A 26,456-nucleotide genomic window follows, 5' to 3' on the forward strand; every position below is an offset into this window, starting at 1 on the left:
AAATCCTTGTTTGGTTGTAACTTATAACCTCATAAATCGCTTGTGATACCTTAAAGTTGCTCAATTATTTTGACATTCGAGAATATGTAAATACCAGATTATTTTAAAGTGATATTGACTAACATGGTTAATGCGTTATAGAAGTTTGAACAATCTTTCCAGGCTACAGCAGGTGAATATTTGATGCTAAAAAGTACTACTTATGTTGCTTTTTCATGCCAACAATGACAAGAGGAATGAAGGCTCTTAAATTCCTGCCAAACACACTAACAACACACACATACACACACAGAGAGGACTCCATTGGCAGGTAACTTCCTGTCTCTGTATCCAGTTCCCTTCTGCTACAGCGCCAAGGTTGCTAGAGGCCTCTTAGTTGCGTTTGAAGTGCAACAAGCTGCCTCTGTCGTCGTAGATGTCGCAGATGGGGAACTCGAGCTTGGCACCAGAAGAGAGGCGGGGCATTACAGTGAGATCGGTCACAGGAAACAGAGAACAGCTCAAAACCATGGCCACAGAGGAAGGGAAAGTACATGGCACTCACACAGAATGCCTTGTTGTGATCTAAAACGTGGAGGAAAAGGACTGAGAGTGAGCCAAAATCCTTTTGAGCATCAATGTCACTTCCTCTGAATCCCATCTGTGTAGGTTCTATATTTCTGTCCTGTCAGCTTAACTGCGTTAGTTTATGATCATCTTTCCAAATCCTTCCAAACCCAATTTTCTGTTCTCACTGTCGTTTGTCTCCTCTTTGTCTTTTTTTCCCTTTGTTTTCTATTCTAATTCCTCTTGTCTTATGATTGTCTATTTCTTGTGACGTAAACCCAAATCGGTGCAGAGAGCAAAAGCTGCCAACAGGCACGCCATGTCAGATCAACGTGTTTACACTTAAAACCACAAAATCTTTAGTTGCTGATCAATTTACATTTTAGGTCTAGAGCTGAAACAATGAATCTGTTAATCAGCTGATGAATCATTTTAAGTAGTTTTTCAGGAAAAATGCAAAAAGCTTTACTGGTTCCAGCCTGTAAAATGTGAAATCTTAGTCTCTCATGGTATTAAATGATTCTCTTTTAGTTTTGGACACACAAAACTAGCAATTTAAATATTTCAGCTTGGGAAATTGCCAAAAATAATCAGCTGACTTATTAATGCTGATAATTGTTGTTAGCGTTACATTCTTACATCTGAAAGTCTACAGGACCACATTGATTTGTCTTGTTCATCCTATTTGTTTATTTATTTGTTACTCATTTAATCCCAGAAACCTGTCATTTAAATCAATCTTTCTTTTATTCTGGTGTAAATTTGACCAAGATTTTGCTGGAAATGTTTATAGACACGCTTGTATGAGTGCTACCATCATATTCACAGACAGAAAAGACAGACAGGTTGTGTCTAGATATATAATAGGCACACTTAAGGAAACACACACACATAGTACATACACACAGTCAGACAGAGGAAAGATCAGAGATCAGATGTACACAGACAGTTCAGTGCAGACGGTGCCGCTTACATCTCTATTGGCGTCTGGGCAAGAAGAGGAGACATCAGGTAATTAAAAAGAAAAGTGAGAGAAAGAACGGGGTGGGGGAGGGGGGGAGTGGGAGGGAAGGAGAGAAAGAGGCCAGTGGGGAGAAAGATAATGGACAACCTCATGCAGCTTTGCCTGAAAACATAACTTGTCATTAACAGTGCCATCAGCAACCGCCATGTTAAAGCCCGTGGGTTCTGCCACAAAGCCCGTCACTTAGGTAAGACACAAAGTTTTCCTGGAGGGATAGCCGCCTCTTTTTGTTATCACTGTCACCATCAATTTTGCATCTGAACTTTAAGATTGAGTTTTTCCTGTGTCTGTGCATTTCTGCAACTATCCATCTCCATGTGTACAGTATTGCCGTGCGTAGGTGTGCATGTCTGCGTGTGCGTGCCTGTCCAGTGGTTAAATATTAAGCTGGAACTGTCAGGATTGCTCTGAAGGAACTTTGCTGCCAGGCACATCCACCTCAGGCTCCCAGCAAGAAAGAGAGGGAGAAATGAGAGGAAGAAGGTGAGGAAGTTCAGTCATTTCTGGTCGAAGGGGAAAAGAAAAACACTTCTACTATGGAGTGAGAAAAATTCTTGGGAAAAGAAGAACACTAGTAAAAGATTTGTCTCTCTTCCCGCATCCCTCGCTCCAGTCATCTGTCCAGTTTGAGAGAGAGAGAACGCGAGGAGGGGAGAGAGAGACACTGTGCTGCCATTATGAAAATGAAGTGTGTTTTCATTTTCTGTTTGTTTTCTGTTGTCATGGCAGCGGTAAGTGAAGTTAGCTTGTGTCAGGTGCCTGTTGGTTTGACCCCTGTCTTTGAAGCTGACAACCACTTGAAAAACACACTGAGGAGTTTGGATGGTTCACTTTCACACACCCACACAGGCTCTCTCTCTCTCTCTCTCTCTCTCTCACACACACACACACACACACACACAAGGTAACCCAGATCTCAGGCATGAAAGTGTTGAAATCGAAGTTGATTGGGGCCTGTCAGTCAAAAGAACATCCTCTGTCTTTGACACCCCCATCATATAGCTGCTGTACGAGGAGAGTTATCTTCATCGTACAGAGAGACATGGAAGAAGTGCAGAAGATGCACACGTGGCAGAAAAGGAATTAACACAAAACTTTAAAAGTAGCTCTTGCATGTGAATGTATGACCACAGAGACAAGCTAGAGAAAAATATGGTCAGATAAGGCACCAAGAAAGCAAACGAGGACAAATAAGTTTGTCTGTACACTTCCTCCACTTTCTTTAAACCTCCGCCTGTAAACAAACTGCAGCAAAGGTCCAACATGCCGAGGCAAAAATAAATAAGTAAAACAAAAAGTCACACGTGCACATTATTCATGTGATGCTGTCCATTTGAACTGCATGTGCTGTTACCTCAGTGAAGTGAAGAGGTAGAAAAGTGGCCCTGCTTTCTCTCTCTCTCTCTCTCTCTCTCTCTGCTCCAGCTCATTTAAAGTGAATGAGTCTCTTGTTCTATAAGCCTTTTAAATATTTCAGCAGTTTAGGCGCCTGCGCTAAGGCTAGCCACAGCGCTAACATGTCATTGACCATTAGTGCTAACCTGCTGCTTCTGCTTCCTAGCTTTATACTTTCCCTCTTTTGTTTCTCACAACTTTATTTTCCTCTCCCTGATTTATCCTCTTGGGTCATTTTTTAATAACGAATGCTAGAAATCTCTTCCAGCTTCTCAAATATGTATATTTTCTGGACAGCTAAGACTTATTTGCTAGTCTTTCTTTTGTAAATCGATCATTTGTCAGACAAACCCTATGAAGACATCACCTTTGTCTCTGGAATTTCTGAGCATTTTTCTGCATTTTTGGCATTTTCTATCATTTTCTAACATTTTATAGACAAATAATGAATTTATTAATCAAGAAAACAATCAACAGATTAATCTGGTTTGATTTGAAAAATTGATACTGAAAATATTCAACAATGGACAGTTGCAGTCATATATATATTTATGCAAATCATATTGTAACTTGCAATATGTATGAATGTGGGGAGTTACCTTGCTACATCAATTTCTGTCCCATTTCTACATGTTTGTTACTAATTAGGCTATGATATAAAAGGTACAGTTGCTATTTCGACTATTCAGTCTTACAATACATTATATACGTATGTGTATATAGCCTACAGTATATAGTATATACTGTAGTATGTTTCTGTGTGGGGGTGGGGGGACTCTTTGTGACCACTGGATGAGATAAATAAGCCAATAAGGTTCAGTAGATGTTGCTTGACTTGCCGTCAGGCCCTGGATTTTGATTTCCCAACATGAGCTCATGTAATGCTGACGTAGATCTGTCCAATGAATGACTGACCTGTTAGTCTTTATGTGTGTACCTGTTGATTTGTTTGTAATCAACCAGTGTGAACATGAACTGGACCAGAACTAAAAGGCAACAATATATTGTTTTGTTCTGTGGTCCAGACCAAATGAACCAAACTACAGGCCTACAGGAATCCATATGCTGAAATGTCCACGGCTCAGAGTATTAGTGCTTGCTTTAGTTCATACTCTGTTTTATTCTTTGATTCTTTGACACTTTCTGGTTTATGTCTTTATTTTTGCTAATTTTAGGCTCTTTGAGTTTTAGCACAGTTCTTGTGAGGCCGCTTTGTTCAGACAACTTGTAACATTTGGAAAGTTTTACTTCTTTTTGAAATGAAAAAAATAGGTTTTGTGTTCAGCACAGTAAGGTAAAGTATTGTTTGAAGCCCAAGTCTTTTAATCATTAAGTGGTAAATGAAACTTATGAAGCATCGTTGCACTGACCCAGAATGAAATAACACTGGTGTTGGACTTTACTTTTGACAGTAGGTGGAGATCATGTCTGAGCGTGTGCATTTGTGTTCACAGGAACACAAATAAGGATTTTTTTTAAAGGGTTTAAACAGACGATGGTTGGGTGAAAAAAAACAACAACAAAAAAAACACAGAATGCGAACCAATATTTTAATCGTTTTATAAACCTTTCTTTCCTGTGTTTTATACACACACACATAAACACACTCACAAAACACAGAGGGTGGATCAATCAAGAGAACAACAGGCCCGGCCTGTCAACTGAGGCACAGTCTGAGTCCAATCGATCCAGAGCCAGATCTTATTGGTGTACACTCTATTTGGGCTAGAACACACATACACACATACACACACACACACACACAGAGACACACACACACACACACACACACTGTACAGACAGAAACACTCCACAGACATACACAGACATGAGTCATAAGCTCTAGGAATCTTTTATAGTGGCTTTGGTCCTAGCTGCTAATCTGTCTCTACCACATAGATGCTGTTGTGGGGATGTCTGTGTATGAGTCATGTGTGTGCGTGCATGTGTCTCTGGAAAATACAGAGGGAGCTGACGGATAAAACAGGCACTTTTAAGAGTCCCAGTTCTGCACTTAACCTGCCAGCGACTCACACTGAAACAAAATGACTTGGAGAATACGGAGAAGAAGGAGAGGTGGTGGGGACAGAGAGATGAAGCTGTCAGTGTCAATTTGGTTTGTGACACTGAAAACTGACAAATGTTCACAACCGTGATCGTAAAGTTGCATGAAGCCACAGGTCCAGAGATGTACTCTTGTTAGAACTGTAGTTTCTTATGAGTTATTGAAATCCACCTGATTGTCATTTCACTGTGTTAATGAGGAAACTACTGTAGGATATGTGTAAATACATCATTAACAGTGTTGGAGAACAAGTTTATTTACAGAACGAGCTTTAGCATGTAGGATCGTAAAATTTGTGTCGCTCTGTTCATTTAGGGGACTTCTACTTCACCTGAGTGATGAACTAACAGATGACTCCAGGTTTGTTGTGGTAGCGTTACTGTAACAACAAACAGCCTACTTTTATTTTTATCCATGGGTTTTTTAATCTACGGTGTTGATTTCTTGCATTGCTTCTCAGATGGTTTGTCATGATTATCTGTTCAGCATGGCTTAATAGTTTCTCACATTGTCCAGTTTACTGACAGGGGAAGTAATGAGTCTGAGTGACAGTTCTGTTTATGACTGGAGCTCAAGGTACAAATCTGTTGCTTTTACCCTTTGAATTTAAAATTTGACCATGGCAGATCGGATTCAGTTGTTCATTCGACCAGTATTTCAAATTTTGAAGAAAAAAGTTACAGCCGATTCCTGAGAATGCAGATGGTGCCAAGCTATGAAACAGTTGTGCGGTGCTGTCATGACTATCTGGGTAGCTGATGCATCAGCCCATCATACAGTGACCTCTGCCACGTTTTAGGAAACACACACTCCCTAGTCAACTGCAGTTTAAGTGTGCTATCCTGCTGACAAAATAACTTTGAGATAATGTTGTTAACTTTTTCTCAACATCCCCTTTAAGATTTTGTCACACCAGCACTAGTTTCAACACCAGCTCATGTCACTCCCTCCTCAGGCCACCTGAAACTAAACTGCTCCCACTGTGTGTGCTTGGTTCTGTTTGACGACTGCCCTGTCTATGTTAAAGTGAGGGCCAAGTCTGTCTGGTGTGTCTTAGCTAATTAAAGCTGAATTATTGATACGCTAGTGAATTATTCAGAGGGGATAATTAGATATAGAAACAATGGTAAACACAGGTACAGCTGCACAACAGATGAAGATAGAGAGGGGAAATGAAATGGAGAAGGAGAAGGGGACTGCATGGCCTTTATTCCTCTGGCTCTTTGCCAACTCTCTCTCTCTTTCTCTCTCTCTCTCTCTCTCTCTCTCTCTCTGTGTGTGCCTCTCCCTCCTGTTTCATTCCCTTTCCTCCATGTTTATATCATTCCCATCACTCCTAGCCCAATGCCTCTGCCTTTGACTCTGCAGTGTTCATCTCTCTCTCGCTCTGTTTCTCTCTTCCCTCCTTCCTTTCTTCCCTTCCATCATTCGGTCCTTCCTCACACACTTTCTTCCTCCCTTACCTCCTCTTTCTTGCCTGTACCTGCTCTTTACTCCTCTTCTGTGCCGCACCCATTAGACTTTCCTTCTCCCTGTTGCTATGACATTAGCTAGATGTAGCAGTGTCAGGCCGGTCTTGAGGGATGAGACTAAAGAGCTAAGTCTTGCTCTTTTCATTTAATTACTCCTCCCTCTCTTTCTCCTTGCCTCCCTCCCTCCCACCCCCCAGCCTTGTTCCCCTGTATATTACACCCTGCCTTCCTCTCCCTCCCCTTCTTTTGTGTCTCATCCTTACGCCTCTTTGTCTGTTCCTCTTTATCTACCTGACTCTACCTGTCTCCATGAATGCATCCTCTCCCTCATGTTCCCTCTATCTTTTTATCTTCATCTCACATTAAGGAGAGGAGGAAGAGGAGGAGGAGGAGGAGGAGGAGACAAGAGGAACATAGCATCACACCCACATCCCTCCTATGAAACTGTTGGGATCATGTGGGATCCTACAAACTCCACCCATTTACCTCTTGCTTTTAACATAGTCCTGCTCTTTCTTTTTTGGTGTAAATCCATACAAAGTGAGGCCACTCATTACAGATGTGTCGCTAATTCCAGCTGTGCGCATGCGCACACTTGCACACTGTGTGAAAGTCTGTTTTTGTGTGTGTGTGTGTGTGTCTGTTTCTGTGTGTTGGCCTAGGCTTGACCTTGATTACCATGGTGACGGTGAGGCTCCTCATTAGTGCTGCACTGGAGGAAACAGTTTGGTAATGAGGGAGCAGTATTGTCCTTAGGCACACAAACACACACACACACACACACACACACACACACAGATGCCAATGCACCACTTCGTATTAGTGCTTGCATGTACCTGCTGACACCTGCGCTTATGCAAGATCTCATACATAAGCCACACACAAAATCACACACACACACACACACACACACACACACACACACACACACATCCTCCTTCTGAGTACATCTCAGTCTCATGGCCCCCCACTCAGTTGTCTCGCCTCACCTTCTGTTTAGTGTTTTTTCTCTCCCACACACATTCTGCCTCTTCTCCCCCCGTCTCTGTCTACCTCTCTCTGTTCTGCCCACCAGACAGACCTTGCTGCCCACTGAGTTCCTTCGGGCCTGGAACATCACCGTGTTGCCCTCTGGTGGTAGCGCTCAAACCTCGGAAGGAAATGAATTGAAATCTGCATTCGTGGCTTTATACAGTCTGTTACGATGTGACTCTGATTTCATGTGTCAACTTTTCTTCGCTTCGCCAAGGTGGTTATGTTTGTAGCTGTGTCTGTTTGTTTGTTTGGTTGGTTGTTTAGTTGTCAGCACGATCACGCAAAAAGCACTGAACCAACTTGATCTGCCTCAAGATGTCACTGTTATTCATTTGCCTTTAGTAAACTTTTGTCCAATCAAAGGTCTGTTTTTGATCAGTCACAAAAGTATCTCTTGAAAGATACACTTTGAAGTGTGATTTTGATTTTAAAACCACTGTCCCCTCTAGTTTTACTGTTACTCATATTGCTGCACAGCATAATGCCTAGCCTTATTCTCTTTTTAAGATCATAAGAGTCTATATGTTTGAGCCTTTTATGACTCTTATTTTGAAATCTGGTCTGCTAACTAGTGTAACTAGTGTGTAAACATTTACAGTCCTGCTACAGGAATACTGATAGATAATGGATAAGATAACAGACAGCGCTGTTGATATATCACAGAAATACTTCAGCCATCACTCCATTGCTTTGATTTCTTCAGCATTGTTAAAACTACAACAAAAAATGTTGTAAAATGTGGTATAACAACATTTTATGAACACGCTTGTCCAACACAGTCCCACTTGTGTTGCTATTAGCATGTGCTGTAGCATCTTGAAGGACCCTGCACTGCATCAGACCAGAGTCTGGCTCTCTAAGTAAAAATTCGAAGAATTTTTTCCCATTGACAATGTCACGACTCAGCACTCACACTCACAAAAGATAGAAATAAAATAGAAAATATCTTCTTCTTTTCTAAAAAAGAATGGTCAAAGGGACAAATCTGTGTACACTTCAGGGGTGAAGTTAACTATCATACAATAGGCTCATGGGTACTGTATGTTTAGAGCTGTCTGCCATGCATGAAACATGATTTCTCAGAAACAAAGATGAAAAAAATGTAAAATGGCGGTCATTACATAAACCTATAGGATTGTTATCGGGGAAGAGTCCCACGTTTCTATGTTAAGTAATACTGAGGTTATTGTATAAAGACAAATTTGAAATGGGAAAACCACTCCCACTTCCCAACTTTGTAAATGCTCAGTTTGCCTTCATCCTGCCTCTTCACCTCATCAGCACTCTACCACACGCACACACGCACACACACACACACATATATGTGCACACACACACATGTATGCACACACAGTGGTCCATACAAATCCACAATGGATTTCATACCTGGAATTCCTGGAATAGTAGCTGGGGGCCTTGGTCTTTTTCTGTTGGAAATGTTGGATATGTCTTTATAAAAAGATTAAATATGTCTGTGACAGTGGGAAGTTTTCTGGTCTGATTACACTTAAATGCTGAAGACTTTCATCCTCTAGTAAGTTGATCATATTTCCATGTGTGCAGATGAAGTCAGGGCTCATGTGAAAGGAAGTGTTTGTGATAACAGACTTGTGTGGACCGGGACATCTCTCCCTCTTCTCTGTCTCTTCTCTCCCTCTATCTATCCAACAAGAATCTGATTAATTCTCATAAATTTGCTGCTTTGATCGCTCCACACAGGAGTACAACCAGAGCCATCAACACAGCGAGAGAGGGAGCTCTTACAATTCAAAGGTAGACAAGGGACTCTCTCCCTCTGTGAAGCCCTCCTCCCTACCCACTTTTGTGGTGTTTTGACAGATTCCAGTGGAAAGGAGCAGGAATGTAAAAATAAAGGAAGCAGGAGACAAAGAGAGAGGTTAGAGGAAAAGATAAAGAGAGATGAAAGCGAGTAGAGAATCTCATCTGTGTGGCATCTGGGGCAGCAACGATTAGTCAATAGAAAGATCTGCAGCTATTTTAATAACTGATTAATCATTTCAGTCATTTTTTAAACCAAAATGTCCAACATTTACTGGTCCCAGCTTCTCAAATGAAGGATTCAGTTCAGTTTTGTAGTGTTGGTTGAGGAAATCACGCATTTTTGAAAACGTCACCTTAGGTTCTGGGAAAATGTGAGTGCCTTTTGCCTTTTTTTTTTTCTCTAGACTAAACGATCAATGGAGAAAATAATGTGTCACAATAATCGTTGTGGTCACCTTTTCACTGAAGTCCACATTCTGACAGAGCCAAAAAATCACTGCCTGAGGATCTTCTATAGTGTGAGAGTGTTTAATGGGAAGAAGCCATTAATTCAGATAAAGGTTTTAGTACTAAGCTTTTGCTGATGTACTGCCTCTAGTTTGTTTTAAGCCTGCTTCCTCATCCAGCTCTGAGCCAGTTAGGAAAAATTGGAAGAAATTGGAAGAAATAGCCCTTTATTTATCTGTTGCTTGGTTTCAGCACAAAAGAAGTAAAACATTTCTGCCTTAGATTAGTGTCATTTATTTATTTATTTCTGTGGCAGTAAGATGCCTAAATATTACCAAAATGTCTGCACTTGATACCTGGAGAAGGGGGAACGAATAAAGATTTGGATCATTTCTGATTTGCCTTAATTTATTCGTTTGTAAGACATGAAGCATTTAATATCTGTGACATATATGTTGGAAATGTATATGACGTCTCCTAGCCTCAGCAAACTTCATGTGAATATTAACTGCATAAGGATTTTTTTTTTTTTCCCACTACAGTACAGCAGGAGGCCACTATACACTTTACCATCACACATTTTATTCATCACCACATGCGGAGAGAAATAAATCGAGAAGTAGTCAGCAGTGGTCAAAGAGACAGAACAGAGAGGACATATTTGATTAGACCATGATGTCGGTAGCTCTGCAACAGAGGAGAAATATCACCTGACAGGACAGAATGAACTGTGCTTGTTCTGATATGAAGTGCATTTCACCGAGCGTTTTCTGCAGGTCTTAAGCACTTTTATGGAAGCGTAGTTTTGCAGTTTTTCATCAACAGTTACACTCAACAACAACTCACCCATGTAATGTGTTTCCTCAGGTACCTTTTCTCACTCTGCTAATGAAGGATCGGTTGTTATGAATTCAACAGGCAAGTCAGCCCAATCCTGTGATCTCTCCTGGTGGCCTCAAGAGACTTGCGCTTGTGTGTGTGCGGCTGTGTGAGGTGGTGTGTGTGCAAAAGCATGTGTTACATGTGCATGTGTGTGCTCATGCTCATTTCTTTTGGCCGTATGCGGGGTCAAGAGCATGGAGTGCAGGGGGGCAACTCCCTGTCATAGTAAGCATTTGATTGGCTCTTGTTGGTGCCCTGAGACTCTTTGATTGGCTGTCAGGTCCAGCAGTCAGCGCAGTGAGCAGGTAGGGGAGGGTCTTCGCTTTGCTCTGTTGCTAGGTTACAGGTATACCCAATAGATGTGGAGATACAGCGATAGAGTAGAAATAAGGATGAGGATGGGTGCGGATCTAAGCGTGGATCTGTGTGTGCAAATGTGTGTGTGTGTGTGCGTGTGTGTGTGTGTCTGTGAGACTGTCAGCATCAGGGAGGGGTCACTAGGACTGAGGGTCAGGAGGGTGGAAAGAAGAGTGAGAAAGGAGGGGAGCGAGACAGAGGGATTTCTTGAAAGTGAGAAGAAAAAAAAGCAGGTTTATTGTGTTTTAGCGCAGAGTCTTGTTCATACTGACAAACATCATTTATCCACATTCCAACAAAGCAAACTGACAGTTATCCAAACACCTGCAATAAACAAAGCGTGGAGAGATCTGAAAATGTTTTTTGTTTGATGTTCATTTTATTGTTTTTAAATACAAAAGACACCAGATTCTTCATTATTGACTGCACATATAAGACACAGATCAGCTCAAAATGTCATATTTATCCACTGACCGTCTCAAAATGTACAGGTGTAGCAGTGTAATTATCACTGGCCAGCAGATCCCAGGCCTGTGGTTGGTTTGTAATTCATTAAAGTGCTGTTATATTAATGACAGACTGCTCTAGACAACACTGCTCTGAGAACAGCTGTTCTGCTGCACTTAGATTGCAATCACAGAGTGGTCAGTCGCCACTAATCGGGGTCATTCATCAATCCGGAAGACAACACGCACAAATGTGAACACACCGAAATACACATATGCACACACACAGACACACACACTGATCGATGGCTGGGCTGGGCCGGTAAGAGGGGTTGATGGGCGCTTGGCTGGTGCTTTGTGTGTGTGTATCTCAGAGTAAGTGTGAGTGTGCCGGCATAAACACAGTGATGGCAGGGAGCACACAAAAGATAAAGATCTGTAAAGATTAACCTCCAGTGTCAGTCTTGTTACTTACAAACTAGTTGTGTTACGCAATTAATTATATTTCTTTTTTTTCTTTCTGACAAATTTCCACAATTTTCACACTGATCTATCTACTTGAACCTTCAGTGTACATGTAGATCATGTAATGATGATAATAACAATGATGATAATAATATCCACTGACAATATTAGAAGTCAAACTTTAGTGCTCTGTAGTTGGCATCATATGTGAATTGCAGAAATCACATATACCTAAACCTGTAAAGTGAATGCAGGACTGATTTTGACAGGCTCCCGAATATGTATCAGTACTTTTATTACACAGATCTGCTTCTTCTGTGATATGCACAAGGTAAAATGAGGATTTCCGAGGTCTAAACAAACACTGAGCCCTATAGGCACGCATTTCCTCAGAGATTGCCTTTGGTGCGCTGCCCCAGGGTCTGTTTGGAGTTCTGAGCTCTCCTTAATGGCACTTATTGTTGGGGATGCTGTGTAACACAAGATCAGCAACTCTCCACACAACAGCTCATGATTGGAACAAACCTTCCTGTGGGCCCGAACTGAGTTTGATCCAACAATATATCAGTTTTATGATATACAGCCTGTGGGCCCTCTGCAGCAAACCTGCCACCCTCTTAAGAAAGTACAGACCTTCTGCTAATACCTGAGCCACACTGTGAAAAGAAAACAGTGGAGACCAAGTGTGGATGCTTCTGATGACTGGATCGTGTAAACATTCCCCACACTTGTCCTGACTCCCCCATGTTGGCCAGGCCAAGAACATTTGGCTGGCGAGGAGAGCTGTCAGACTGCTGCAAGGAAAGAAGGAAGGGGTGAGATGGAGAAAGGAACAAGGGATGAGGAGGAGGAGGAAGAGGAGGACCTTTGCTTTATTGTAGTGCTGAGCTGATTACGGAGTAAATGGCACTCTATTTTGCAAATAGTCTTTTTCTCCTTTTCTGCTCCTCTATAATTCCTTTCAGCTTTTCCCCATAAAGTTTATCTATACACTTCTCATCTTTTTTTTTCATTTTTCCTGTGTCACTTTCAAATTGTCTCTTTTTTACCTACTGCTTCCTGTCCCCCATCACCTCCCAGCTGGACATCACACATTTCTTCTGCTTTAAGTCCTCTGCTCATTTTGCCTCCGTTTCTTCTCCTTTTCCTTCATACTGCTGATTCATAATCTCTGTTTGGACAGAAAACAGAGGGAGGGAGCTTCTGTCCTAATGAATAACAACAGGAATTAGGAGAGAGAGAGAAAGTGAGAACGGGATACTGAGGCAGCCTCCGTTGCAAACTGCCTGCCTGGCTGGCACTCTGTCTCTCGGTCTATCTGCCAGACTGTCAGTGACTGTATTTCTGTCTGTGTCAACGCTCTCACCCTGAACCAAAATTTCCACATATGATGCGGTCAGGCTAACCAGGTTTGGCTTACTGCTGCTATTCTTAGGCTCGTGCCATCCAGTGTCTGTTTAAATAATATGACCTGCGTTTTGTTGTCTTTTGTCTGTCGTCTTTTTCCAACACCTGGCCCTGTCTTCACTCTCACACATTTAGGGTGTCTCTACCACTTAGTACTATTAAAAACAGAAATTAATGAAGTAATACTCATGGAATTGTAAGAAGACAAGACCAGATCAAAATCTACTATATGGGTGGACCATGTCATGGACTATTTGCATTCTGGCCAGTATCAGCTGCTTTCAGCCCTTTAATTGTTGACTTCTCTCCTATTCTCTGTGCTCACAGATACAGTATTTTAATGCAACGTATTCCCAATAAAACTATATTTACATGTTTTTCTGTTTCTGTTGTCGGACAGTGGAAGTTTAAAACAAAAACACAGCTCATTATGGATACATGTTAACCAGCAGTGACTTCCAAGTCATTTCCAAGCTGCTGCTTTGCACTGTTAAAATCCTGATTTTATAACTGCGATGTTATCTGACAGAATCACCATAAACATATGATACAGACAACCGCTGTGCTGTGATTTGGGCTGGACCTAATTGCAAAATGATCACACAGAGAGAAAGTTAGAAGCTCATTCATGACAGCTTCCATGCGATCAGCATAGAGAGGTGTGCCTGTGAAGGTAAAGCCCTAGCTCACACTTGTGGGGTAATAGTGGCAATTCTCTCCTATGGAAAAGTAGTTCAGGTTGTCCAAGCAGGTGCCAGATTTGTTGGTAGGTGCTTTTTTGAAAAAAACAAACAAAAACAAAACAAACAAAGAAAAAAAGTTGCTGAAGGGGTCGGAAAAGTCTGTAAATCTAGTGACAAAAGCACTAAGTTGTCAACACAAAGCAACAGTGACCAATGGTATCTCCAACACTGGGTCAGCTGATCAGTGGTGTAACCTTATCACTCAGTCACACAGCAATCAGCTGATTAATGGAGTAACTTCATCAGTCAGTCAGTCAGTCAGCAACTTGCCCCACAATTGCAGTCCAACCAAGAAGTGAGGGAGAAACACAAAGTGAAATGGAAAAGAGGAAAGAAAAAAGCAACAGAGAAGCAAATTATATGTCAGCAAGGAGGGAAAGGACATAAAGGGAGAGTGAAAATAACAAAATGAGGGCAGAAAGGGGTCAGACTCATGAGATGGAAGATGTTCCTGTAGATAGCTGTGCCATTGTGGGGGACTCACAGAAGGAGTTTCCTTCGTTTATTGATGTCTCCTCCTCCTCCTCCTCCTCCTTCTCCTTCCTTTATCTGCCCTATTTTTACAGTTCCTCCTTCTTCTTTCAGGAGTTGCAGACAGTATTGGCCTAAGTGAAGACGTAAAACCTGGATTGACCCAGACAGTGTGTGTGTGTGTGTGTGTGTGTGTTTGGTTTTTGGCTGACATACTGTGATCAAAAATGTAGGTCAAAGATGAACAATTTGCAAATGAAAGCAGGGAAAAAGAAATAGAGGGTGACTGGGACAGGGCTTCCATCTATATATATGTATGAGAGGTCGTGTAAGGGTGTGGTTTTTTTTATTTGTTGTTTTTTTTTTTTCAGTGACCATTTTTAGAAACCACTCTATGTAATGAGCTAAGCAGTGTGACAGGGATGGGACTGCATCACTAAGTCCTGCACGGCTTAGATCACACTGGCATCTGGATCCTGCTCACACACATAAACACACACAACCTGTCAGTGTCTGTGAGCATGCGTGTGTGTCAGTGTTTGTGCAGCCAACAGAGGACAGAGTAGAAAAACGTATGAGAAGCTGGATGAAGAGAGGCCTCCCCGTGTTTACATTCGATAAAGTTTGTTTGCTGCATTAGATTTAGTCTCCTCATCCTCAGCGCATATCCCTGATTAACATAATTAGGCAATTGCATTGCTCTTCAGGACATTAAGCAAATAATTTAATTCACTTAATGAATCTGTCATAATACTTAACCTTAATTGCGGGTTCTCTCCCTCTTCCTGCTCCTTCTGTTCTCTACTTTTTCTCCTGCCAGAGTGAAGCAGCAGAGAGGAAAGGTTTGCCAAGGGTCATAAATGTCTTATATATTTAGCTTCTCTGGATGTTTTAAATAGCTTTGCTTCATAAATTTCATATAAATCTACATTTTTGCCAAAGCCATATTCATAATCCAACCACAAAACTTGGCTTTCTCCGAGCTTGGCAGGGAACCATAAAGGTATAATTTGCTGCTGATGCGATTAAATAAAAACACTGTTTATATTCGCAGTGACGTGTCCTTTTAATCTCTCTCTCTCTGAAATGTGTCTAATTTTTCAAATCAGCCTTGCTATTGTACGAGCCTGATTTTCTTATGACTCAAAGGGTGAATGAATTGGAGGGTTACACAGTATGAGTGAGTCACTATCAAAGCTATATTTGTGCGTGGATGTGTGTTTGTGTGACTGTGTCTGTCCCGCCTGCCTGTGGATGCACGCGTGCAACTGTGTGTGCAGTTAGGTAGTGGTAGCAGGGTTATGAATCAGATCAAACACACGCATACACACATAGTGACACCAGATCAAACATACACACACAGATTGCCTGCGCTGGACTGAGCTAAAGGGCCCCAACCGGGCGTGACTTTGATCCTCACCACAACATCCGCTCCACCACGCCAACACTGCTTTTCCTCTTCTCATCTGTCTCACGTGCCCCTCAGGACACTTACCCGGGACTCGAGTTACTTCTTTCAGATCTTCAAATAGAGCTCGGTGTGCCTTCAAACACAGAGGATCCTCCTGTTGTAACTGGACACTCAGTGTGTAGGATCCAGATTTGGAGCCTGCCGATGGGCTTCAGGTCTCAGAGGGAGGGTTGTGGTTAGTGTCACCATCTCAGTGGCCATGACAGTAATTATATCCCAGTTATATGTGTTGAGCTGTGAGCGTGTGTGGCTGGTGCACATGCACTCTTTGCAGAATGTGCTAATGTTTTCCCTCCTTTAATCTTGATAATGTAAATTACTCAGATGTAATTTACATCATTATTCCTGATGATGGAGATTTATTTCCGAACTTAGTCCTAGTGGTACCTAGCCCGCCTCCCTAATGCAATAGAGGTGAATACATTTTTCTTTGTACAAGGTAAAGCATTGAACAATAATATTTGAAAACCTAAATAGCAGTGTGTCTTACCAGACCTGTCCCAGTTGTTCCAGGTAATTCACAGACTTAGTTATGGACACTTTTCATTGGACCAAGTTACAGGAAGATAATTAAACTGTGAAAACTCTCCACAGAAAAGTTGGTGGATTATTTTGATATGTACCTGTAATTTATTGAAAGCGATTGCACAGGTGGCATTTTTTTTCCATCACAATGTTGTTTACAGCCTATATTGCTTGGACTGTATGCAGATGATCAGCTGTTGTGGTGGCAAGCAGACATAAACCCCTGAAACACTGAAGCAGATAATAGAAAGAATATCGAAGGAGATGCTCTGCCCTGACCTTTTCAGCCAGATGTGCAGTGACACATATTGTGTGTGAAGTGAAACATTTTTATAATCACTGTGGAAGACGCAGAAAGCAACTGTGCCAAATTTAAATGTCTCATGAGGGTATACTGGGGATAATACGCTAAATTTTAACACATCTAACCTTGTAAAACATCTTCAGGCTCATCACCCAAAGGAGCACAATGACTTCACTGTAATAAGAGAGCAGCAACTAGCAAGACAGCTGATGCTACAGCACTCCCTGAAGAAGAATTCATGATTGAAGAATAACATATTTTGTAGCAGCAGGGGAACAACCATGTGAAAACACAGGATGCTTTAATGTCCTCCATCACCTTCAGCCAAGATACACCAGACCTACTGTGCTAATTTGATCATACCACACCTGTACACCTCTAAGAACCTAATATAAATACATTATTCGGATATGAAAATTATTATTTTTTTATTTAAATTTTGAACATTTTCTTTTTTTTCATTGTTTATGTTCTCATTAGTTTCTCAGGTGGTGTTCAAATACATTTCATTCTCTATAATTTGATTAAATTAGGTGAATGAAATATGTTGTGTTAATTCCTACCACTTCTTGGGTTTATCCAGGAAATAAACAAATACAGAGAGAGTTAGAAACGTTGCATTACACCCCTACCACCTATGTCTTTGATCTTCATCTACAGCTTATCACTATGTGGCCCTCAACCCTTCCTTTGAATAACTCGAATCGGCACATTAAGATTAAGGCTGGTAGTGTACTGCCAATCTGAATTTTTCTCACTTGCTCTGGACACAGTGTTTGGACAAGCCTCCCTGTAATCCCCTCAACTAGGACTTGGCTGCTTCTGCTTTAGAGAAGATGAAGACAATGCTTCTCACTATGGAAATGCGTGCAGACGCTTTGATGCTTTATTCACTTCGGCTTTTCAAAGGACGTGTCCAGTTCCTCGGCTCCCTCACACCTTCCCCTCTCTAACCCTCCGCCCCCACTATGCCGGCTCTGATCGATCCAACCATGTCTCCCAGTCCCACATGTCATCTTTTTTCTTTGACACAGCTCTCCTCTCCCCTCTGCTTGGTATTCTGGAGTAGGAATGCATGCACCATCGCAGATCCATCAGCTCCGATCGGAATGCCGCACCACGGCTCCGGGAAATGGAGGGATGGGGAGAGAGAGAGAGGTGGAGTGAGAAAGAGAGAGGAGGAGGGAGAGAAGGACAGAGAGAGAGAGAGAGAGAGAGGGCAGGTCAGGGGCTTGTCGACATCCTTCCGGGACCAAAGCCTCAGACTGACAGGGAGAGAGAGAGAGGAGAACGGGAGAGGACGAGAGTAAAAGCAAGAATAGAAAACCTTTTTATTTCTGAGGGGCCACTTTTGTTAATATCCAGCTCCTTTTAAATTAGCCTCTCTGGGGTATTCAAGGAGCATGCTCGTTGTTAAACTCCATTTTATTTAGAGCTCAAAGGATTCAATAAGAGGTATGCATACTTGTATCCACAGAAGAATTGAGCCGAGGTGCTTTCATAGATTAAAACTGCTCTCATTTTTGTTACATTCAGGCTCCATACAAAGTGCTTTACCATACATGATAGAGGCATTATGGATACAGATGTGGCCAGTGAAACCACTTCTCTCATGACTGCACTTCACCCAGTGGGCCCCTGAGACAGTCAAAACAATAATACACAGTATATACAGTGTATCTGTTGTCTTGTATTCATATGAAGTTAAATTTTATTCATATGGAACCATGTTTGAGAAATCTCAACTCAGTGGAACTCAAGAAAACACGTGCAAATAGACAAATAGACAAGCAAATGATAAAACGTCTTCAACAGTTTCACACTGCAGGCAACAGTTAGAAAAAAACATAACAAATAAGTAAAGCGTAAACAAATTAAGAAACATTCACCAGTTGGACAAAAATGTCCTTGGGAGACAAAAAACTGATGAATCAATTGACCAAATAAGGTAGAAAAGCTTGTTTTAGTCATAACATTGTGATAGTGTGATTCCAGTATTTGGGATATGTTTATACATCTAGCATTAACCTTTAAACCTACAGTAACAGATTCTTCGGCCACACATGGGGGAAGCGGAAATAAGTTGCAAACACAGCACTGACTTATCATCACCTTTAAGTTGATATGTCAAACAACATCAACATTCATGTAGAGCTGTGACTCTTGCCACCTAAGAAATGGAAGGAGCCACTTTACTTTTAGCTCTGCTTTGGAAAATGATCTGGCCCTTTAGCTGCCAAATATGTCATTATGTTCAATGCCTAGTCACTAACTTACTGTCTGTCTCTGTCTGTCTCTGTCTGGTGTTGTGCATATCGTGTACAGGGAGATTACCAGAGTTTTTGTTGTTGTTGTTGTTGTAAACAGTGAAGTTGCAGGTCTTAGAACCAAAACAATGAGCTGAAAGACACTAAATCCTTTTACATAAAGCTGATGAGAACTGCAGTTGTGGGTATTAATTCTCATGGGTTCATTTTATTAAAAATTGTAGCTGATTTAACTAATTATTAGTGCACTCGTCAGTTTTTCATTTACCAAGAAATCTTATATTGTGTTCAACTCACTTCAGTTGTGTACAATCTGCAGTGTTTCTCTATTTGCTTGTGTCTGTAGCACATTTCTGCATGTTGCATATACAGCATGTTGTCAGATTGGCGGTTGAGTTTGTTAATTGCCTTGTGCTTTGTTTGTTGTCATGTGTTTTACCGAAGCTGCAGTGTGTTGGGCTCTCTCGGCCTCTGTAATGTCGTCCAAAATATAGCATACATTTGTCTTGAAGGGTTTCACCATCTTAGCAACATAAAACGCCCTCTTTAATCACTTGGTTTGGAGGAGGAAAAACTTCACAAAAAGCAGTTAGAGAGAAAAACAAAAAGGGAAAAGCTTCAAGTAGAGGAACAGAGGAGGGATCCCTCCTCTGGGATAGACTAATATGCGTGTACAGAGTAGAAATAAAGTACCAGTAGCAGAAATACATTATGTAGAAATAAAATTTCAAAATATTCAGTATAATAGGTGAAGGAGGTTAAATGCTGATCTGAATGTGGCTTCAAGCATGGCTGTAGTTATACAGACTTTTAGTCAGTCATTGGTAGCTGGTCATTGTGCTCCAGGCTGAGTTTTCTGACTCCTATCTCCCATGTCTGTCTGCAAGACTCAGTGCAGCTTTTCATCACACTTTCTTTTGTAATGTATACTGTATTTTTTTATCATCAGCTGACTTTCCTCTCTTCAGCTCGCTCATCATCCTTTCCTCCTCCTGTCAGAGTGGAGAGGAGAAGCAGAGAAGCACTGATCGTATCGATGTCCTCTCTCTTCTTCATTTATCACTCTCTTTCTTTTGCGCTCTTCCTCTCAAAGCCTCACCATCCTCTCTGTGTGTTCTCCCCCATGGCTTTCCTCTACAGCAGCGCGTTGCCTTGGTAATTACCAGTTGTCTTAAACAGACAGATGGAATAAGAGAGAGTGACGGGCAATTTTCCCAGTGCCTGTTTTCCCTGTGTATGTGCACGCAACTCCTTTTTGCGTGTGTTCTGTATACACGCTTCTTTACTTCTCTCCATCTCTTTCAGGCTTCCTGCTCACTCCCTTCTCTCCCTCTCTTCCTGTGAGCTTGCATTTGTGCATGGCTGATGTGTGTTTGTGTGAGTGTGTGTGTGTGGAAGGTGGATGAGGGGAATTACCTGACAGAATGTGTTAGTTCAGGATGGAAGTGGGACAGTCTCATCTCCTGCTCTTGTGTTGGCCATTTTAGATGCCAGGTGTCACTCTGGTCCTCTTCAGGGCTGTGAGGGATCACTGCTGTCCCCTCCTCTTCTTATTTCTCCCAGCATGCTCCTAACACTGCAATGGAATAAAGCTAAGAGCCACTTTTTTCTTTAAACTGTCAGGACAAGAGAGGAGGTGAAGGATGGATGGAGTAGGGAGGAGCAGAAGCTGGGTGTTACGTGCTGAACGTGGTGTCAGAGTTCACCTGCTCATATTCATGTCACCCAATTAATTTTCTTACACTCTCTTTCAGGCTGGTATGATCAGGACGGAGCAAGAGGAGTTTTTTATCGAGCCTGTGGAGAGGGGCGATGGAGTGATAGAGAAGGAGGAGGAGGGAGGAGGAGGAAGGACACACATCGTCTATCGCTCTTCAGCCGTAAAGAAAGCGCCCATCAGCAGCACGGCGGCAGACTACCACTCCAGAGGTCAGTCTGTGGCTCCGACTGTGCCATCCTCCACCTTTGTTCATCCTTCATAAGATGCTTCTCATGCACCCCTCAGCTCCATCGTCTCCATTTTTAACTTAGACTGGAAGCTGCATGCCAGGTCCCTGATCATTCCCCCTAAATTTTAAACCCACAGAAGAATTAATATTTCTCTTTATATCTTGCAAATATTTACTTTTTGTCAGCATTAATGTTTTCTGCAGTAAATCCTGCAACACTGCACTGGCTGAGCTCACTCTTCCCCAGATAAACTACAGACAAGTATTAAACCATTCTTCCCTCATACACACCTGGTTATATAATCATATCAAACCATTGTATGCAAAGACAGTGAGTCACAGTGAGCATACCCTGCTGTCAAAAAGATCACACCTACACACACTCAAATGCATCCTTCCGTCACTGCACTAATTTTCCAGCGAGAAAGGAGTGAAATATGGAGACACATGTTTGATTGGTAAGGTAACACCCTCTGAATGTTTTTTATACGCTTGCCTTGGCTGCTTCAACAGTTAACAGCTAGCTCTCAAGTCTTTGGTTTCTCATCGTGTCTGACTCCATTTTCCACTCTACAGATGAAATAAATGAACTGAAACAACAAAGAAAGGCCATTATATTAGAGGAAGCATAATACTTAGAGGTTGACATAGCATGTCGGCTCCAGGATTAGAGGGAAGCAGGACAAATGTTTATTCAAATAGACTTTAATACACAAGGTTCGAACATGATCACACAAGAAAAATTATGTTTTCATTACAAATAGTCATCTCTTCATCTGTTTTTATTTGTATTACTCCCAAAGCTGTTAATTTTCAGTGAAATGAGAAAAATAAAATCTGGCGATGAAAAGTCATATGACTGATAAAAAAAGAGAGGGGTCACAATTAAATCAAATGAATCAACAGATTTTATCTCACAGCGTTTTTTACTTTGTCTTTTAACTGAGGGAAGTTTTGATCATTGATTTGGAAGTTGGGAATATGCATGTGTTTATTATTTTATGTAACCCCAAGAGACAAGACGCACAAAAACTGTCTCTTTAATTATACATTTCTCAGTCTAATGTTTCAACTGTAAAAGCACTTAATGCTGCTTCCCCACTTCAGTAACTCCCTACATTAAGATATACATGTAAGAAAGCATAGTAACACATGTTTCAATCTTTTATTCATCTAAAGCCTGGGGACAACATTTGCTGTGCATGAACAAGGATGTAGAGGAGCAATGTCATAGGCTAATATGCAGTGCAACATATATGATCCACTGCAGCAACTAATAAGACTCTCATTTAATAGATACCGCTTGCACTTCACTGACACTTCACTCCCTTAAAAGTCGTTTCAAAATGAGATATAAAAAATATAAAGAGAGATAGAGAGATAGTACTACATCTTGGCTCATACCAGGTGACCTAGACTATATGTTATATTCACATCTTATTGTTGAACACAACAGAAGAAGAAGAAAGAAAAAAAAAAGAAAAAAATGGCATTATCAGCATTGTCAGCTGTACTGTCAGGAACTTGGCATGCTGGGAAAAATATTACTGCAATGCATGCCTCAGGCTTGTGTCAGTAGAAGTGGCTGTCCAATCACTGTGACTGATCTGATGTCTAAGAGTCAATCAGTCGTGACCCCGACCAGAGCAAGAGTCTGCATCTCAACTAATCACCAAGCAAAAATATTCTCAGAGAGCCGTGTTAAACAAGCGCGAGTCAAAGCGCTTTATAACGAGTGTATCGCAATACATGAGATCTGTGTCTGCCTATTCTGAGCAGTTGACTCAAGAATGTCTAATAATATACAGAGGGAGAGAGAGAGTTTCCATAGGAACACCCAGTGAGGACAGACTGCATTAGAGTAACACAGATCTGCTCCCACTGTTACTGATACCTGGCAGTACATCCACACATATACACACACATGTAAGCATGAACACACACACTGAGCTGGGGAAATAAAAAAAAAAAACCTATACAGAAACTCACTCACATACAGGATGTAACCACATGCAGCTTACACAACTCCCTTGATCATACATTTACACTTCTGAACACACACACACGCACACACACACACACACCAGACACACACAGACACACACACACACACACACACACAACACGTCTCACTGCTCCTTGTTGCCTTTGAATCTCTCTTTCTAATGAAGAGTGGGGTGCAGATCAATAGCGTAGGATAGAACAGGCCTCAGTGTGTGTGTGTGTGTGTGTGTGTGTCTGTGTGCGTGCATGTATGGCGTGGGCATGAGTTCTGTGGTCGTCTGGCTTCGATTGCTGGGATTTTCAAGGCTAAGCAGACAGACGGACTGACGGACAGACAGACAAGCAGGCATGTGCTGCTCCCAGTGGCATTTGATGTGGATCTCTCTCTTCTCTTTTTCCTTTTTATCTTTTGTCTTAGCTATTCTAGACCACAACATTATGTAAACATAAGGTTTACCTTCCAGTTGTTACATCATATCACTAATATCACAATCACATGGACACATAGGAGGCACATTACCTTTACACTCTGCTTCTTTCCCCCCAAGTTAAAATAAAATCAGATTCTCTCCTCTCATTTTGTATTCCCTCAAATTCTTTCTCAGACAACCACTCTCTGTAGATCAATCAGGGAAATTAGTGAATTAATTAATAATCAATCATTTCTGGAGATCTCCTTCGCCAAGCCTGCTTAATTCACAGCCAGTTATTGAGTGTTGGACTCGTTTCCTGGCTAAAGACAGAGGTAAGGAAGTTATATTTAGCAAGGTAATAGAGGAGCTCTAGAAGGAGAGAAAGAGAGATGAAGACAGAGCGAGATTGATCGGTTTCTTACACCGTAAGCTGAGAAGGTGTGAATCAATGTCCTAAGTGGAGAGAGCAAGCTTTATTATTAATGTGGCACATTCGTCAATTAATCGCTGCTGCGATAGAAAACGAAGGATTGCCATTCATTTTTTGCCGGGCAGACTGAGCTCCATCCTTCAATCTGTCTTTTCCTCCCCCCTTACAATTTCATTTTATCTCCTCCTTTTATCTGTGGTTTTGATCAATGTCTTTCTGTGCTGCTAATTTTACTCTTTTTCTCTGGGTCTAGTGTCACTTTTTGCCCCATAGAAACTCTCATCTTGCTTTCTCCCACTCATTCTCTAATGTCTGCAGATATGACTTTGGTTTATTTATTTATCTATTTATTTATTTTTTGGTTTGACAGTGAGGGTGGCGTTTAGTGTTGTGTCCAGGGGGACTGGACTGTCTGTGTGGGTGTGTTGCTTCAGCTGTGTGTATACAAGCATGTGTGTGCATGCCAGTGCAGTGTTGTCGGACTACCACAGGGCTTTTTCCCATAATCCTCTTCACCTAGTCTGCTACCTAGACTCAAATACCACCTCAATAATGTGCATAAATGTCACCTGTTTTAAGCAATAATCAGGTGTCTTCTTTTTTTTTTAACTGTTTCCTGTCCTAAATGCTCCTCTCAGCACTCAAGAAGCAACAAGACAGGCTGTATGTTATGTTTTGGTAGCATGGTATCCAATTAGCTCTGCTCTGAGCTGTCATATACAGTAGCCTATAAACTTCTGATACAGAACAGTCGTCCTATGCAGCTGACTTGTTTTCATTTACATGTCTTTGTATTGTTCTCAAAGCAGAGATGCTCCCTGCAGCCTATGGGGCTAAGCCATTGCAATTAGCTGGTGGGCTGACACTGGGCGGAGGACTGAGGCAGCTACACAGGACCCCATGCATCTGCACAAAGCCTGCATTTGTTTTACGCCCTCAGGCGCTGCTGTTCTGTGTCATTCCAGTATGTTTTTCCTGTATTCTATTATGTTTTATGGTTCTGGGCTGACGTGATGTTGTTAGGTCAGTGTTGTTGGTGCATGCCACGTTGCACAGTGCTGATACAATGACGCATCAGCCTCAGTCTGGGCTGAGAGGAAGTTGAAGCAGGTCAGACAGAGGCCAGTGGTGCTAGTCACTGTAGCTTAATGTCTGCCTCTTGCATTTAGAAAATGAAGGGGGCCCCCTTGAGAACCCTCTCTCTCTGCCCCTCTCTTTCACCCCCCCTTCTTGCTCCCCTCTATCTCTGCCTCTGCCGGTGTGACACAAGGATAGTCATATGGTGCAAGGGTTTTAAGAGGAGACTCGTGTTTAAGCACTTAGAGATGTGAGCATGCACACATACACAACTCATAAATGGCCTGAACTCATCCTCAGTGTGTAACAGGGTGTCCCAGCAGACACTTTGCAGTACAGCGTGCCTCTTGTTGGAATCCCAAATAGCCACCTGAAACACTCAGAAGGTGACATTCTCCAGACGTTATTATGAGGCTTATTTAAGAGCCACGTCATCCTCTAATCACCTTCCTTTGGACCTGCAGCACCACCAGCTGCAAGTGGATGAGGACAACTTTAAAGAGAAATTACAATTTCATATAACCTAGGTCTTATTTTTGCATGCTTAAAAGAAGTTAGCAGGGTCAGGGAACATGTGCAGTCAGGAAACACAACCCCCAGGTTAGGGGTAAGTTAAAAAACATTTGAATAAACAGGACATTTCCTCTTTTTTTAGTGCTTTGTTCCATTATGTAGCCCAGTTCCTGAAGCAACATATCCCTATTCCAGCAGTGTCTCCCCATTCACCCTGAAGGTAGATGGCCACCTAAGCCCAAGTAGGAATGAAGTTAGGAGCCACCTGTCCTGAGAGACTTGAGGCTGCTGTTAACCTCTAAAATGAGTAGTCATCAAGGAGAATTCCTTAACCGCATATAGCCTATGTAAACAATGTCATTTGCCAAGGCCTGTCTGAGGCTCAACATTTTTAGCAGGGGAAACCTAAAACTTAGCAGCAAATTCCAGGATCTGGAAACATAAACCTCAGTGAACCATTATAGTGCAGTTAAATATATGCTGTAAAGCTCAAGATAGTCATCCAGAATAAATGTATAGAATATACATAGAATACAACTATATATAAAATAAAAGGTGTTAATTGGACCCAGTATTTAAAAAGTTAATTTCAGCAGGGACCCACTTTGGATCAGCAGTGTGTATCAGCGAATACCTGTGTAAACACACTGCAGCCAAGCAGGAACACACACACACACACACACAAAAGACAAAACACACAGGTGCAAAAATACTCACACATGGTCACTGTGTATACACACACACACACACACACACACGCGCACACACACACGGACACACACACAGATACAGTATATAGGCTATGCGTGAATGAGTGCCGGCCCAGGTGTGCCTCTGGGAGGAAATTACAGTGCTAGGAGGGGAAGTATTTCAGCAGCCAGCTGCTTCCTCTCTCCCTCTCTGTGGCCACTGGCTCTATCCCTGGAGAGTATGACTGGCTTATTACCTCACTCAGCATATGTGTGT

At 41.8% G+C, this 26,456-nt stretch overlaps 1 protein-coding gene across 3 annotated transcripts in view; it reads left to right on the plus strand.

Annotated features, from left to right (window-relative positions):
- The window catches only part of LOC139605811 (A disintegrin and metalloproteinase with thrombospondin motifs 2-like), a 128,356-nt gene that overhangs the window by 50,857 nt on the left and 51,043 nt on the right, over window positions 1-26,456 (plus strand). For all 3 annotated transcript variants that reach the window (XM_071457614.1, XM_071457613.1, XM_071457615.1), the window contains one exon: window positions 20,859-21,033. In XM_071457614.1, coding sequence (XP_071313715.1) covers window positions 20,859-21,033 — 175 coding nt within the window. The remainder of the gene's footprint in view (window positions 1-20,858; window positions 21,034-26,456) is intronic.

This window comes from Trachinotus anak, unplaced genomic scaffold (genome assembly GCF_046630095.1).
Source record: "Trachinotus anak isolate AG129_WGS33_773 ecotype Australia unplaced genomic scaffold, CSIRO_AGI_Tana_v1 ptg000021l, whole genome shotgun sequence".
NCBI classification, from domain to species: domain Eukaryota; kingdom Metazoa; phylum Chordata; class Actinopteri; order Carangiformes; family Carangidae; genus Trachinotus; species Trachinotus anak.